A 17,019-nucleotide genomic window follows, 5' to 3' on the forward strand; every position below is an offset into this window, starting at 1 on the left:
CTCTTTCGCTAGCAAAAAGCGTCTGCCTAAAGAGGTTTTTAAAATATATATAAATGTAAGGATCATACTGTAGAGCAGTGTTTCTCAAATTTGGCAAGTAAGACATGTGGACCTATGCTGGTTAGAGAATTCTGGGAGTTAAAATCCATATGTCTTAAAGTTGGCATGTTGGAGAAACAGCAATATATTGTAGAGGACCAGTTAATTCATTTTTAAATGGATTTAAAAAAAAAAATTAAAAAAAAATTTTTTTTGCAAGAATGGGATAACTTTTCTGGGGTTGTGAAATGCTAATTAGGATTTGAGGTGATCAGTTCTAGAGAACAAGGTGAGCCCAGGTTCAATTTCGGCCTGAAATCTCCCTCAGAAAATGCTCAAGGCTTGGCTGAAAGGTAGATTTTTAGCTAACTTGTAATTATTATGGGATCGTATTCAGTGGTGGGATTCAGCCAGTTTGCACCACTTCGGGAGAACCGGTTGTTAACTTTCTGAACAGTTTGGTGAATTGGTTGTTGGAAGAAATCATTAGGGCAGAGAACCGGTTGTTAAATTATTTGAATCCCACCACTGATCGTATTATTTCATGGATTGAGCCTGCCATGCTATAAATAGCTGTTTAATATATTGAGGTGCCTTGTGGAAAAATTAAGAATATGGGAGCAATTACTTAAGCTTAAGTTGGCAAAGCTTTATGTCTATGGAGATTCTCAGTCATCCGGGTCATAGTTGTCTTAAAGGTGCTTTTTCAAAAGGCAACTGGACTTTCCTTGTTTTTCTTTGAAGATGTTTCACTGCTCATCCAAGAAGCTTCATCAGTTCTGACTGTATGGTGGGGAATGGAAGGATTTATATTCCTTACAGACAACTGGTCATTTGCATTCTCTTAGAGAGTTGTTGTGGCCACTTGGGTCACCTGAGTAGTGATAATGGGTATGGAGCCTTCTTAGAACTGTTGAAAGGAAGATTTAGTTCTTAATCCTTCCATCCCCTCACCATCCAGTCAGAACTGATGAAGCTTCTTGGATGAGAAGCGAAATGTCTTCTTCTTCCTCAAGGAAAAAAACAGTCCAGCTTCCTTTTGAAAAAAAGCACCTTTGACACGATTGGCAAAGCTTTATACATCATAGTAAGCAAAGCATCTTGATTTACAGTTGGAAAATAGCCAGTTCAATAACCATTTAGGGAAAATAATGTGACTCTCTCATCATGCGGCTAGATAAAATGTGTATTCATTACTTTATCCAGCCATTCCCAATTTGGCATCCTCTAGCTTATCCACAATGTTAGAAATTATGTTTATATAAAGCACCATATAGAGCAAACGAAGAGTACAATCACCATGTGCTTTACTGCTCAACTCCATAACTATAACAGGAAGCTCTACTCAGAACAAAAGCATATATACCATAGATCTGAACACTACTGTAGGTGCTGCATAGGAACACATTTCAACAATGAATTCCAACACACAATAATCCATCCTGTCTGGGGACAATGAGATTTGTATGCCAACGCATTTGGAGGCCAGAGAAGGCTGGAACTGACTTTGTGCCTTAATCATGGAAGCTGCAGGAAGGAGAAAGTGGGGGCTGCTGGTTGATACTTACGGGCTCCACATAGCAAATTGTTGATGACTGCTTCCTTCTCAATTCCTTCAGGCTTTATGAAAAGAGAAGAAGAGGGAGCAAGTGAAAATGAATGTTAGATATTTCTTAAAATTCCTAAGTTATTTTCTGAATTTTTAAATATCTCCTATGCCGATCTTGGTTTTGTTGATTAGAAAGATTTGGTGTTATAGAAATGGCTAAAGGTAAAGGTAAAGGTTCCCCTCGCACATATGTGCTAGTCGTTCCCAACTCCAGGGGGCGGTGCTCATCTCCGTTTCAAAGCCGAAGAGCCAGCGCTGTCCAAAGATGTCTCTGTGGTCATGTGGCCGGCATGACTCAATGCCAAAGGCGCACAGAACGCTGTTACCTTCCCACCAAAGGTGGTCCCTATTTTTCTACTTGCATTTTTTACGTGCTTTCGAACTGCTAGGTTGGCAGAAGCTGGGACAAGTAACGGGAGCTCACCCCATTATGCGGCACTAGGGATTCGAACCACTGGTATGATTCCGCTTCACCAATAAACCATCTTTCCAATTAGCCTCCATGTTTCCAGTGTCTTTCTCCCCACTTGGAACTGAACCAGATGAATATTTCTTCCAACAAGTGAAAAAAAAACAACCGAGCCCTTTCACACTGTCTTCAAGAAAACTTAAACTGTGAACCAGCTAAATATAAGGTAAGGAGTGGAGGAAAGCATCCCTGGAAAACAGCAAATTATGCTGTGAACCAGCTAAAAATAAACTTAGGAGGAGAGGAGGAGATAATACTGGGGAGCAATTAAAGCTAAACTGTGAACCAGCGAAATATAGGTTAGGAGTGGAGGGAAGCATCCCTGGAAAACAGCTGAAAAGCTGTTATCCAGCCAAAAATAAACCTAGGAGGAGTGAAGGGGAAAATGTTGGAAAGCAGTTAAAACTAAACTGTGATCCAGCCAACAAATAAGGTTAGGAGTGGAGAAAAGCACCCCTGGAAACCAGCTAATTAAGCTGCAATCCAGCTAAAAATAAACCTAGGAGGAGTGAAGGAGCTATTTTTGAAGAACAGTTACTGATTTTGAAATGTTCTTAAGAGAGGAATACAATACTTTATGCTGATTATTAGATGTGAGTTAAAAGAAACATTGACTTGATCTGGGTCTTTGAAGTAAGGAAAATATATGAAATACTGATTGTTAAAATGATAAGTGGATATTATAAAGAGCTGTTTAGATTTGAAGTTTAAGATTTAGGGTGATTGCATAATAAAATATTAAATGTTAGAATAAGGTGTTAGATTGAATGATAAAAATTGGGTTTAGATTTGTTCTTTTTTTCTTTTTTTTCCCCTTTAAGATGTTAACTGAAGAAATTTGGAATTTATACTTATTTTATACCCGGATCAAACCCTTGCTCTAAAAAGATGCTGTTTTATGTTTTATGTTGAAAAATAAATAAAAAAAATTTCAAAAAAAGAAAAAAAAGAAAACTTAATTCACTAGGAAACATGACTCTGACTTTAATATGTCATTACTCTCAACCCCGTCCTTGCCCTCGCCACACATGAGAGCAGCTTGTACGTACCTCGACTAGGAGGGTTTTGATTATGATGTCCCTTTGTCCTTTGGCAGGCACTTCTGGAATTTCGTTCCCACAGAGCTGGGTGGATTTCAGGGCTTCTGCGGTTACTGTGAAGTTGACTTCCCCTAGAACCAAAATGGACACTTAGTCAGGTGTTATCCCCAGATTGCTTGACCATCTATGAACCGTGGTGGCGCAGCAGTTAGAATGCAGTACTGCAGGCTGTTTCTGCTGACTGCCGGCGGCCAGCAGTTCAGTTCTCACCAGGCTCAAGGTTGACCCAGCCTTCCTAAGTCGGGAAAATGAGGACCCAGACTGCTGTGGGCAATATGCTGACTCTGTAAACTGCTTAGAGGGGGCTGTAAAGGCACTGTGAAGCGGTATTTATTTATTTATTTATTTATTTGATTTGATTTGTATACCGCCCTACTCCCAAAGGACTCAGGGCGGTGAACAGCCAAACAATAAAATACATAAATACGAAAAATTTAAAAAACCAGATAAAATCGAATTAAACAATTTTGGCCAGGACAAATTAAAACACCCCGATAATTTAAAAACAGATTAAAATTTATATATTAAAAAGAGGGAAAAGATTAGGCTAAGCCCGCCTGGTGGAATAAAAAGGTCTTCACAGCGTGGCGGAAGGTGCGCAGATCCGGGATCCTCCGTATCTCTGGGGGGAGCTCATTCCAGACAGTAGGTGCCTCCACAGAGAAGGCTCTCCCCCTATATAATATATATAATATTATATATATATATATATATATATATATATATATATATATATATATATATATATATATATATATATATATATATATATATATATATATATATATAAGTAAGCACTATTGCTATGGCTATTCTTTTTTCCTTTATTTCTTGTTTTTCTTGTATATTTCTTGTTTTTTTGTCTGGGTAAGGACAAACTGCCAGTGAAACCCTAGGGAGTTTGAAGCCGGATCTAGACAGTAAGAATTATAGAAGTAGTCCTCGACTTACGAGGACAATTGAGCCCCAAATTTCCCTTGCTAAGCGAGACAGTCATTACATGGGTTTGGCCCCACTTTGTGACCTTTCCTGCTGTGGTTGTTAAGGGAAATCTCTGCAGTTGTTAAGTTAGTAACTCGGTTGTTAAGGAGGGAATCCGGCTTCCCCATTGACTTCGCTGGTCAAAAGGTCACAATAGACGACCAGGTGGCTCTGGGACAGTGCAATCTGTCGTAAATACAAGCCAGTTGCCAAGCATCCGAGTTTTGATCATGAGACCATGGGGGGATGCTGCGAAGGCTGTGTGGAAAACGGTCACAAGTCATTTTTATTCAGTGCCCTTGTAACTTCGAACAGTCACTGTTGTAAGTCACACATACAGAGGTTTCAGTGAGGTTATACTTATAGACATATAAGTATTCAGCGAAGAGGTTGTAAAAAAATGCTTTCAAAAAGCTCTGACGATCCCAGCTGAGTTGCCTGATCGGCAGAGGCTTTTTTTCTTTTAAATGCCTCTGACGATTCAAGCTGAGTTGCCTGATCGGCAGAGGCTTTTTTTCTTTTAAATGCCTCTGACGATCCAAGCTGAGTTGCCTGATCGGCAGAGGCTTTTTTTCTTTTAAATGCCTCTGACGATCCAAGCTGAGTTGCCTGATCGGCAGAGGCTTTTTTTCTTTTAAATGCCTCTGACGATCCAAGCTGAGTTGCCTGATCGGCAGAGGCTTTTTTTCTTTTAAATGCCTCTGACGATCCCAGCTGAGTTGACAGAGGCTTTTTTTTTTAACTTTTAAAAGCATTTTTTCGGCCAAAGAGGTTGTAGAAAAAATGCTTTTAAAAGTAAAAAAACCCCTCTAATGATTGTGCAGATCAGCTGGACAGGGGGGGGGGGGCAGGGATTTTTGCTACGTTTCTCCGAACCACCCACATCCATCACTATCAGATCGAGTGATCTGTCCAAACCGGGAGCATTTCACCCCGATAAGTAGCCATCAAACTCTCTCTCTCTCTCTCTCTCTCTCTCTCTCTCTCTCTCTCTCTCTCTCTCTCTCTCTCTCTCTCTCTCTCCCCCTCCCTCCCTCCCTCTCTCTCTCTCTCTCTCTCTCTCTCCCCCTTCAGACTGCTTCTGCACTTTGTGCTTGAAGTGGAAAGGAATTAAACTTTGATTTGGGGTTTTACCAATTAGATTGATAGATCTTTATAGAAATGGCTTGTTCATATTATTATGAAAAAACAAAACGTGTGATTTGATGTTAATGCCTTATTTTACTGCAACAGAGAGAGTTGGAAGTCAATGTTTCTTTTTCTTTTTTTCTTATCCTTCCTCACAGTGGTGAAAACCTCCTCAGTTTACCACCAGTTCGCTGCCCGTGCAGAAAAAAGGAGGCTTAAGAAGGTAAGTAGAACAGCGAGGGTGGGGAATAGCTATGGCGTGCAATTTAGATTCGCTAGAAAGCAGGATTTCCTGCTTTCTAGTGGATCTAAATCGCACGGCAGAGCTGATCGTCAGAAATACCGGTTTGGATGAATCTGTATTTTTTTTGTCTAGCAGTTCGCCCGAATCGGTAGCTTTTATTACTACTGGTTTGTCCGAACCGGTGCGAACCAGTAGCATTTCACTCCTGCTTCCTCACTTTTCTTCCCTCTCTTCCTCCCCACCGTTTTCCTGTTTACTTTTCTATTTTGTATCTTATTTTATCTTATAACCCAATATAAAAAAGTATACGGAAAATATGCATGCCAGCTGAGGCACAAGCCTAAGAAGCCATGTTTGGCCTTCACCACTTACCCAGACTTTTGGGAATAATGTTCCAGGAGACCGTTTTCCTTCCGTCCACAGGCAGACAATAGGAAGCCTGTTGCTTGTCCGTTGGGGTAGCGTCATAGTCGGGAGAAAGCAATAGCGATAGGCTGACCTGTTAACGGCCAGAAAAGAGTTAGATGGAGAAGATCACCGTTGCCTCACAGGCTCACAGAACAAGGAGGAAGAGGAGATGGAGAACGTCACACAAAATGCCAGATGGGCCTCAAGCAGATGTGGAGAATCTGAGCCCTTCCAAAATCTCGCTGAACTACAATTCCCAGCCGCGCTGGATAGCAGTTCGCTCTGAGGGAGGCTGAGAACTGTAGTTCAACAATATCAATTCTAAGTTGCGTGAGCACAGGGATAGAATCAAGGAAGGTTCTTTTTCAGGAGGCAACTGGATTTTCTCAGGATTTTGGGTTTTTTTTTAAAGACATTTCGCTTTTCATCCAAGAAGCTTCTTCAGCTCTGACAGGCTAGTGGAAGAAGAAGTTGACAGAATGAAGCTTCTTGGATGAGAAGCGAAACATCGTCAAAGAAAAAAACTGGTCAGTCCCGTCTCCGACCAATGCTTTACAAAATATTTACAGATGCATTCATTCCGTTTTTTAGCCATGTGTGGGTCAGCATGGACTCTTTCTAAATTCTATGGTCTGGATGGAAGATGAATTCTACAATGCAACAAAATCATGCTTTTATCATTTCTCTTCTGTACTTTTTGAAATTAGCATTTGGAAAGCATCTCACATCACCTAATTTCCCGATCAGAAGGTGAGCTATAAAGACGAAGGGAGATGCTGCTTATGGTTAAATCTGGGTTATTCAAGAACACACAAGGAATCTTAAAGTTGGGTTGTGATAGACTTTGCCTGATATACAAACCGGTTCGGTGAACAAAGTGGTTTGCTTTAAGGCAGTGGTCTCCAACTTTGGCAGCTTTAAGACTTGTGGACTTCAACTCCCAGAGTTCACGATGACACCCACGTCTCTGCAAATGAAGCCCCCCCCCCTTTTCCTATGCTTTATTTGCACAAATCAATAACCTCTCACTGTGTTGTAAGAGGAGAAATAAAATGAGGATAACCCTCTTTATACACCCCCATACAGTTCTAGTAGTATATATAGCAATAATAATAGCCCTTAGATTTATAAACTGCTGCATAGTGCTTTAACAGCCCTCTCTAAGCAGTTTATAGTCAGCATATTGTCCCCAACAATCTGGGTCCTCATTTTACCAACCGTGGAAGGATGGAAGGCTGAGTCAACCTTGAGCCTGTCAGGATTGAACTGCTGGCAGTCGGCAGAATTAGCCTGCAATACTGCATTCTAATCACTGTGCCACCACGGCTCTTATATATAAGCAGCAATACGATTCCTGTCCAGGAGTTTCCCAAACTTGGCAACTTTAATATGTATGGACTCTAACTCCCAGAATTCCCCAATCCAGCATGGAGGAATTCTGGGAGTTGAAGTCCACAAGTCTTAAAGTTGCCAAGGTTGGAGACCCCTGCTTTAAAGGCATAGTTAGAATCTCTAGTTCGGTATTGACTTCCTGGTTGTGACTGGGATGGGTGAAAGAATACACATAATTGGTCCTTTTCTGGGTTTTTTTCCTTGTTTATTTTTCTCCTTTGCCCACCCCATCAAAGAGAAAAGAAAAAGGCAGTGAAAAGAAAAGAAAAAAAGGGGCCAAAATTGAAAAAAACAACCATGGTTACTTTCAACCCTCAGATTCTTGCTTTTGGAAATCGTGCTTCAAACAAACTTTGGTTTAAATACAGGTAGTCCTTGACTTACGACCCCAATTCACCCCAAATGACTGTCGTTAAGCAAGACACTCATTAAGTGAGGGTTCCCCCCCCATTTTATGACCTTTCTCACCACCATGGTGAAACGAATCACTGCGATTCTTAAGTTAGTAACCATGGGGGGTGACCGCGGGAGACCGTAACCGTTATATGTATATGCCAGTTGCCAAGCGTCCAGATTTTGATCACATGACCATGGGGTCGTAAATGTGAAAAACGGTCATTTTGCCAGGGCCACCGTAACTTTGAATGGTCACTAAATGAACCTGTATAAACGGCCATGCCTCCAGAGAGAGATCGATGCAGACAGGAAGAGAATGGAGGGGGAAGAGTAAGTAACGGTAACAGAGTTAGAAGGTCATCTCGGAGGTCATCTAGTCCAGCCCCCTGCTCGTGCAGGAGACCTGTACTAGGGATTCGAACCGCCAAACTGCCGACTTCTCTGATCAACAAGCTCGGCGTCTTAGCCACTGAGCCACCTAGTCAGATGGAAGGGATTCCTCACCTGGATGGGGCGTTTGAGATAGTTGTAGACGGTGGCCTTCAGGATAAAGGCTTCTCCCCGTATTACGCTGTATGGCATGGTGAGATCAACGAAAAACGGCTGGAAGGCCTTGAAGAAGGTGGTTTGGGCCAGGCCGAAACCCACCGCTGGGGACAAGCAGAAGGCTCCCGCTCTCCAGTCTGTGATGGTGTCGGGAACGGTGACGGGCAGGGTGAGCTCAGTCTTGCTGCTGAGAGAGGCAAGAGAAAGAAAGAAAGAAAAGAAAGAAAGAAAGAGAAAAGCAAGAGAAAGAAAGAGGCAAGAGAAAGATGAGGATGAATTTCCCCAAGCAATACAGGTAGTCCTCATCTTACGACCACCATTCTATGCCCAAAGTGCATGATGTCAAGCGAGAAATGTGTTAAACGAGCTTGGCCCCATTTTACGACTTCCCTTGCCACGTTTGTCAAGCGAATCGCTGCCGTTATTGAATGAGCAACAGGGTTGTTGAGTGAATCTGGCTTCCCCGTCGACTTGGCTTGTCAGAAGGTCGCAAAAGGGGAATCACATGACTCCGGGACACAGCAACCATCATAAATAGGGAGCAGTTGCCAAGCATCCGAATTTTTGATCACGTGACCATGGGGATAGTGCAACGGTCGTAAGTGTGGAAAAACGGTCATAAGTCGCTTTTTCCAGTGATGTTGTAACTTTGAACGGTCCTTAACCAAACTGTTGTAAGTCGAGGACTCCCTGTATTCGAAGTTACAACAGGACTGAAAAAAAGTAACTTGTCACCATTTTTCACACTAACAACTGTTGCAGCATCCCTGAGGTAAAAATTTGGATGCTTAAGCAACTGACTCGTATGTATGACAGTGGCCATGTCCAGGGGTCATGTGATCGCCTTTTTGTGATCCTCTGACAAGCAGAGTAAGTTGGGGGGGAAGCCAGATTCACTTAACAACCGGGTTACTAGCTTAACCACCGCAACGATTCACTTAACAACTGTGGCAAGAAAGATCGTAAAATGAGGCCAAACTCCCTTAACCACTGTCTTGCTTAGCAGCATCAATTTTGGACTCGGTTGTGGACGTTAAGTTGAGATGGGCAGTTCAGAAATGTGACATATAAATAAATAAATAAATACTGGTAGTCCTCGACTTATGACCACCCACTGAGGAGAGGCTCTTATCTATGAGTACAGCTCCATGGCTGCCTCTGCCCTCCATCTGTGGCTGATGAGCTCTTGGCTCAAAGGGGGGACCGACCCAAACTCAGCCTCTCCCCACTGGAGCTGAGAAGGGAAGACGGCAGAGACCCCCACAGGAGGGGCCACAAATAATGGAACCCCCTTTGTTGGCAGGAGGAGCTGAATGCTCACAGAGGCACAAGAGGGTGGGTGGGTGGAGGAATTAGCAGCGTGAAATGGCAGCACGGCCCCTTTTTCCTATTTTCAGTTGACCTTCTGTGTATCCCAGGACTGGTCCTTCTTCCCAGTGAGCCTTAAATCCCTAAAGAGAAAGCGCCTCCTGAGGAGCATCCGCGTACCAGGAGCCTCTGGGGAACCAGGTGTCCGGATCAAGGGGGTCACAATGGGTCCCGCCCTGTGCTTGCTATAAGCCAGTGATGGCTAACCTTTTTGCCATTGCGTGCCAAGAGAGGGGGGACGGGCGAGGGTCACACACGCACGTGCCCACGCGCATGCAACCTTCCCCCTCCCCCCCCGCTCCTGGCACATGATGGCCTGGTAGGCCTGTTTTTCTTTCTTACCTGGTTCCAGATCCTCTCTATTTATCTGGGAAGGGCAAAAGCAGCCTTTCCCACTCCCTTGGAGGCCCTCCAAAGGCCTCTCAGGAGTCTCTGGAGGCTGGGGACAGCAAAAAAGTCACTTCCTGTTCCACCGGGAGTTGGGAAATGGGGCCTTTCAGGCCTCCGAGGGAGCTTCCCCCCGCTCCCCAGGCTCTCCAGAGGCAGGAAACAGCCTGTTTCCCTTCTTCTGGTGGGCCCAAAAGGCCCAAAAGTCAGCTGGCCGGCGCGCAGATGCACCCCAGAGATGAGCTGGCGTGCCGACTCATATGGCTCCACGTCCCACCTGTGGCACGCGTGCCAAAGGTTCGCCATCATGGCTATAAGCTATAAGGTCTTAAAATTTCTCCCTGAAGAGCTACCCGTTCCACCAAATATAGAATCCTTGGATTACCCAAGAGATTTTAAGGACCATATCCAGGTTTCTGGGAAGAAGCTTCGGACGGATGTTTCCATGGCGTCTTCCATTTTAAAATCTGCAACTGCAAGAGGTGCTGCTAAACCTCTTTCCATGGTGTTGTAGACCCCGGGGTCTGCAAAGAGAAAAGGCTTGCATTTCTTCCATGCCTTTTGTATTTTAATAATAATAATAATAATAATAATAATAATAATAATAATAATAATAATAATAATAATAATAATAATAATAATAATAATAATAATAATAATAATACCTTAACAGTTCCTAGGTCCTTGGTTAGGACTCGAGCTGCTGAGCTATTAACCAGCCTCAAAGGCTGTGAATCTCACTAAAGATTAACTAATAATAATAATAATAATAATACTAATAATACTAATACTACTACTACTACTACTACTACTACTACTACTACTACTACTAATAATAATAATAATAATAATAATAATAATAATAATAATAATAATAATTTTATTTCTATACTGCCCTTCTCCCAAAGGACTCAGGGCAGTGTACAGCTCATTAAAAGCACAAAAACCAGACATCAATTAAAAAATAATTAAAATTATTAAATAATTTCGGCTCGAATTAAAACCCAAAATTTAAAACACCCAATTTAAAATCATTTACATTGATAGCCCGGCCTGGCGGAAAAGCATCTCCAAGCTGTCCTTCAGGATGAATTCTCCAAAACCACACCCATCACCCTTACAAACATTTAAAAGATAATAATTAACACTTCCGAGAGCCACAAGCACTTAAGAATGTTAAACGAAGAGAAGGAAATGCAGGAAAGAAAGTGCAAAGGACACTTTCTCCAGCAAAAGTCAAGAGGGTAGCTGCAACTGAGCAAAGTCCTGTCTCTTTGATTGATAACTATATGTCATCGATTTGTTGTTGATTCTTATTCTTATCCTCTTATCCTTATCATCCTCACCCTTACCCCTCGCCCTTATCCTTATCCTCATTTTTACATTAGCCAGGAGATCACAATGCTATTGCAAAATAATAGTTTGGCTTGCCAATTTACCAGCTCTGTTATAGGACACGCTCGCACCAGCAGTGGGTTTCAAATCCCGGTGCTACCAGTTTTTGATGATGGGTGGGTGGGTGGAGCCTCCCGTCACTGCCACTACCAGTTCAGCAGAACCGGGGCGAACTGGTAGCAACCCACCACTAGCTCGCACGCTTCCCAAGTTGTGCCACAGGAGGAAGAGCTCGCTTCGCACCAAAAAAAAACCTAAAACAAACCACGAGCGGCTCTTCCTGCAGCATCACCTAAGGTCCCGTCCCTTTCCCGGAGCTGCCTCACAAACGAGTGCCACAACTGGGTAGGTTCAGAACTGGCAGGAATCTGACTGCCTGCACGGAGCACCACCTTGTCTCCCCACCGAAGTGGTACCTCGTTATCTACTCGCATAGAACATGCTTTCGAACTGTTAGGTGGACCGGAGCTGAGTGACGGGAACTCACACCGTCACACGGTGCTAGGACTCAAACCACTGGAGCATAGACCATTTCCAGCGTTGTTAAGCCACTAAGCCATCGTGCTTTATTGATTCTTACTGACTACATAGATCAGCGGACCCTCAACCTTTTGGGCACCAGGGACTGGTTCTGTGGAGAAAGGTTGGTCCCCGGACCGGAGGGGGCATAGTTTTGCATACAGCGGATGGGGCTTCGCTTGTTTGTTGCTGGCATGCCGCAAACCAGGGCTGGTCAACAGACTGGGTGTTGGGGACCCTGATATAAATATTCTGCATGACAATCCATCCCTAACTGGGTCCTCCAGCTTTTCTAACAACCCCTCCATCACCCTTGTAATGGAGTCCATCCCGCTTGATGTGTGTTGTCCACTTCTCATTCCTTCCACCACCTTTCCTGGCATGGGAGTCTTCTCAAGAAAGCTAGCTTTTGACATAACATGATAGTTTGAGCTGATCCTTTGTGCCCAAGTGAGAACTGGGAGTTGATTGGTTCAATGATTCATCAGGTTTTTTCAGCTGTCCACTCTGCCCTCAGGAGTCTCATCCAACACCAGAGTTCAAAGGCGTGAAGAGTCTTCCTATCCTGCCTCATTTTATATACATAAAGGAGACACAGGGCTTTAAGGGGGCAGTTGTAGCCACCATCTTGACTTTTTTGATCTTCAGATGCAATCAAGAAATAAATAGATGTCCCCCCCCCCTCCACCCTATCAATCCCCTTCAGATTCTTACAGTTATCCAGATCTGGTCTGCTGCATATATTAGGCTTGTGTATCTGGGCGCTAGTAAACAGTTTGAAACCAATGTCCTGTAAAATGAGCAGAAATTCGCTATGAAATATTACAAAAAGCATGGAAAAGAACCCTCCCCTCTTTCTCTCCCCTTCGATCCATCCAACTGTCCATCTATTATCCATCTATAATCTACCTGGAGTGCTGTAATTAAACTGCTTAGAAAATAAAGATGGATGTGACAATGCACCCTTTTCATTTTGGGGAATGTGTCAAAAATACAACACTCCCTTTTTACAATCCTATAATTTATTTATTTATTTATTATATTTCTATACCGCCTTTCTCTTGTAGGACTCAAGGCGGTGTACAGTCAAGAAAAATATAGATACACAAACATCATAAAATTGCTAATTAAAATTATTATTATAACATAGTTTGGCCCAATTAAATAGAACCTAAAATTAGATAACATTTTAAAAACATTCACATGTTCATATGTTTAGCCCCGCTTGTTGGAACATCAGGGTTTTGAGGGCACGGCGGAAAGCACGGAGATCAGGGATATTTCGTATCTCAGGGGGCAGTTCATTCCAAAGGGTTGGAGCCCTCACAGAGAAGCCCCCCCCCTGGGAGTCGCCAGTCGGCATAATTTGACATAATCCCTTAATTTGGGGTAGAATCGGGGTGGCTGAATGGAGCTGAGCATTTACTGGCCGGATGCCCTTCCTGACATCACATGGAGTTCACAGCAGATATTTTTTTCTTTGCCTCCTAGGAGAGAAGGATCTGCCGCTGCCTAGGATTGAACCCTCAACCTTCTGAGTGGGAGGTGAGTGTCTTCACCACTAGGCCACCGTGGCAGCTCTGTGTCAAAACCTTACAATATGTTAGGAAAATTATGATACCAAGGCTGAGACAAAGGAAATCTGCCGCTGATTTCTACAGGAACAGTTTTGCAAAATCTTAATACAAAGAAATATAATCAGGGTACAGATAACAAAGGGTACTAAGCAGGTACCCTTCCTTGATAAAATAAATCTCCCTACACAACGCAAAACACATCTTGTTTGCTAGTAGTGAAAAGGGGCTACCAGGCTCCTGGTTTTCTGCAGCTCTGTGTAAGAACAATGTTAGGTATTTTTAAAAGCCAACTTTGGGGAAATCCATGTAATAAAGTCAGAGAGAAAACGTTTTGTCTTTGTATGTCAGCAGCCTCCACACTTAAAATCAATTCTGTCCCAAAAAGTCCTACATATTGGGGAGAATTGGGAATGAAAGCAAAAAGAAGATTGTTCTTTTCTTCAGAAAAAGAAATCCAGGAAAAGCTAAGGAGAAATTTCCTAATGGCGAGAGAAATTAAGCAGTGGAATGGCTTGTTGCCTTCAGAAGTTGTGGGTGCTCCATCACTGGAGGCTATTAAGAAGAGATTGGACAGCCATTTGTCTGAAATGGTATAAGGTCTCATGCTCGACCAGGGGGTTGAGCTAGATGACCTCTGAGTTCCCTTCCAACTCTGTTATTCTATGTTCCAATGTGGAAATCAAAACAAACTACATTTATAGTGATCCGCACATCCCTAATCCCTAACAGCCTAAATAAAAAGCATTTTCAACAATTATCCACTTTCTCTGTGATCACCCCATGTTTAACCAGCCACGTCTCCGTGTCCCTGCAGCATCCATCCACTTTTTCTTCTTCACTCTTTTCAGGGCTAAACGGAATGCCACCTCAGAGAGCAGCCATGGGATTACCTCAGAACGTTTAATCGGTGTATGTTTCCTTAAAAAAAACAATCCTATTTTCACTCATTTTCATCTTTTGTTTATTAAGTACAATTAAAAAAAAAAAAACCTCTTTGCTCTTGGGATGGAGTGGCTCAACCTAAAATGATTGACATTTCTAACAACTCCCAGAGTGAAATTCTGCCAAGAGTTTGGGGAGGGAGGAGGGGGCTTACCCTGAGAATTGCATAGGCGTCACCTTCACTGTAAGAATAGGTATCAGCCTGGTAGCGAATTCCATCCACAATGATCTTTTGGGGAGACACACAGGGGTTCGTGTCTGGGTCTTCCAAGTTCTCACTTTTGTAGTAGTAGCCCGAGAGGTCTCTCCAAGGCCGCAGATCATAAACCTGAAAAGAATGGAAACCCCCAGTTCAGTACAGGTAGTTCCTCGACTTACGACTTTGCTCGTCGGAATGGCTAGCAACGAAGGCCTCGATTAGTGTTTGCACAACTGCAGGAGGCTGTGACTGTTGTAAAAGTTGCCAAGTGACCATCTGGATGTTACAATTTCAACAACTGGTCTGAAGTCTCCTTTTGTAACTTCAAAGTCGCTAAATGAGTTATCAGTAGCCGAGGACTATTTGTATACACAAAATGACTGCCGAAGTAGGCCTAGTTAAACGAAACATGCAGTCTCAGAAGTCATATTCCTTCCTCCCTCCCTCCTTCTTTCTTTCCTTCTTTCCCTTCCTTCCTTCCTTCCTCCCTCCTTCTTTCCTTTCTTCCTTCTTTCCCTTCCTTCCTTCATCCGTCCCTCCCTCCCTTCCTTCCTCCCTCCCTCTCCTTCCTTCCTCGCCCTCCTTCTTTCCTTCCTTTCTCCCTCCCTCCCTTCTTTCCATCCTCCTTTCCCTTCCTTCCTTTCTCCCTCCTTCTTTCCTTTCTTCCTTCTTTCCCTTCCTTCCTTCATCCGTCCCTCCCTCCCTTCCTTCCTCCCTCTCCTTCCTCCCTTCCTCGCCCTCCTTCTTTCCTTCCTTTCTCCCTCCCTCCCTTCTTTCCATCCTTCTTTCCCTTCCTTCCTTTCTTCCTCCTTCTTTCCTTTCTTCCTTCTTTTCCTTCCTTCATCCCTCCCTCCCTCCCTTCCTTCTTTCCCTTCCTTCCTCCCTCTCCTCCCTTCCTTCCTCGCCCTCCTTCTTTCCTTTCTTTCTCCCTCCCTCCCTTCTTTCCATCCTTCTTTCCCTTCCTTCCTTTCTCCCTCCTTCTTTCCTTTCTTCTTTCTTTCCCTTCCTTCATCCCTCCCTCCCTTCCTCCTTCCTTCCTTCCTTCCTTCTTTCCCCTTCTTCCTTCCTTCCTCCTATCTTCCTTCTTTCCTTCTTTCCTTCCTTTCTCCCCCCTCCCTCCCTCCCTTTGCTTCCATTTCTGATGAACTTTCCATAGACCCTCCAAATCCCTAACAGGCTGCCAAAAACCTGACTTATTTTTTTTTTCCCTTTCCTTTTTTTCAGACAGCATATTCACTGCAAATGATTGGAAGGCTGGCACTAGCTGCCCATGGACTTTGTCGCTGCAGCAGCCAAATTGTTCTAAGGGGAAATTCAGGGGAGGCTCCCCCTGCTTCGATGGAGGATGGCCGGCAGCTCAGTCAACCTGTGGGAAGAGATCCTGAAAACAATTGACCCATGGAACAGCTTGCTTCCAGAAGTTGTGGCTGCTCCATCACTGCAGGTTTTGAAGAAGAGACTGGACAGCCATTTGTCTGAAATGGTACAGGGTCTCCTGCTTCAGCAGGGGGCTGGACTAGAAGACCTCCAAGGTCCCTTCCAACTCTATTATTGAGGGGCCATCGCATGTAGGGCTCGAGAATTTGCAGCCCGCCAAGACCTGGAAGGCAACTTGGCCTCACCGTTCGAGCGGAAAGTTCAGCTTCAGGCTTCAGAAGGAAGACGCTCTCGTCAACCGCGTGGATGCCACAGAGGGAGTTCTGGGCAGCGGCAAGATGGAGATTGATGTTGCTCCCGGGCAGGCCTTCACGCTCATCAAATCGCAGCTCCACCTGAGTGACAGAAAACGACGATGAATTCCCCACCACAAGGACAACAAAATCGCCCCGAAACGTCCTTCTCCTCTAAAATTGTCCCCAACCAATTTTTGTGATCAGGCAGAAGACTTTTTGCCTGTTGCCTTTTGAAGACACCCCCACACACACACCTACACCACTGCAAACGCTGCCTGAAGGGCCCCTGCCCCACCACCTTTCCTTCCCCATTTAACCCGAAGGAGGGAAAAAAGGGGAAACCATTAAAAAGACTGAGGGAAAAATCTTGTAGTAGCCGGAACCTATAATAAAGCTAAAAAGAAGAAAACAGGCCAATCTCTTTGCAAAGCAAGGAAGACAGTACAAGATGGCGGCGACACTTCTATAGGGGATTGTGAGAAGTTTTGTATCCAAATATATTTTATCCTTTATGCTGCCATCTTCTCTTAAAATATTAACAGAATCCACAATGGCATAAGGAATCATTGTGCCCACTAGATAATTGACAGTCAAGCTGAAACAAAGGTAACCAACTAAAATTAGCAAACTTCCTCAAACCCTCAGAT

The 17,019-nt window shown here is 43.7% G+C and overlaps 1 protein-coding gene across 2 annotated transcripts in view; it reads right to left on the reverse strand.

Annotated features, from left to right (window-relative positions):
* Positions 1 to 17,019, reverse strand: part of LOC117662568 (alpha-2-macroglobulin-like) — a 77,410-nt gene that overhangs the window by 25,147 nt on the left and 35,244 nt on the right. Inside the window, exons 15-22 of one of the 2 annotated variants that reach the window (XM_060691252.2) lie at positions 16,322 to 16,471; positions 14,655 to 14,828; positions 12,696 to 12,771; positions 10,453 to 10,591; positions 8,271 to 8,499; positions 5,943 to 6,069; positions 3,167 to 3,288; positions 1,608 to 1,659 (exon numbers count right to left, since the gene is read on the reverse strand). In XM_060691252.2, coding sequence (XP_060547235.2) covers positions 1,608 to 1,659; positions 3,167 to 3,288; positions 5,943 to 6,069; positions 8,271 to 8,499; positions 10,453 to 10,591; positions 12,696 to 12,771; positions 14,655 to 14,828; positions 16,322 to 16,471 — 1,069 coding nt within the window. The remainder of the gene's footprint in view (positions 1 to 1,607; positions 1,660 to 3,166; positions 3,289 to 5,942; positions 6,070 to 8,270; positions 8,500 to 10,452; positions 10,592 to 12,695; positions 12,772 to 14,654; positions 14,829 to 16,321; positions 16,472 to 17,019) is intronic. The other variant, XM_060691253.2, reaches the window with a different exon arrangement.

Source organism: Pantherophis guttatus, chromosome 2 (assembly GCF_059756535.1).
Source record: "Pantherophis guttatus breed Tessera chromosome 2, ASM5975653v1, whole genome shotgun sequence".
NCBI lineage: Eukaryota > Metazoa > Chordata > Lepidosauria > Squamata > Colubridae > Pantherophis > Pantherophis guttatus.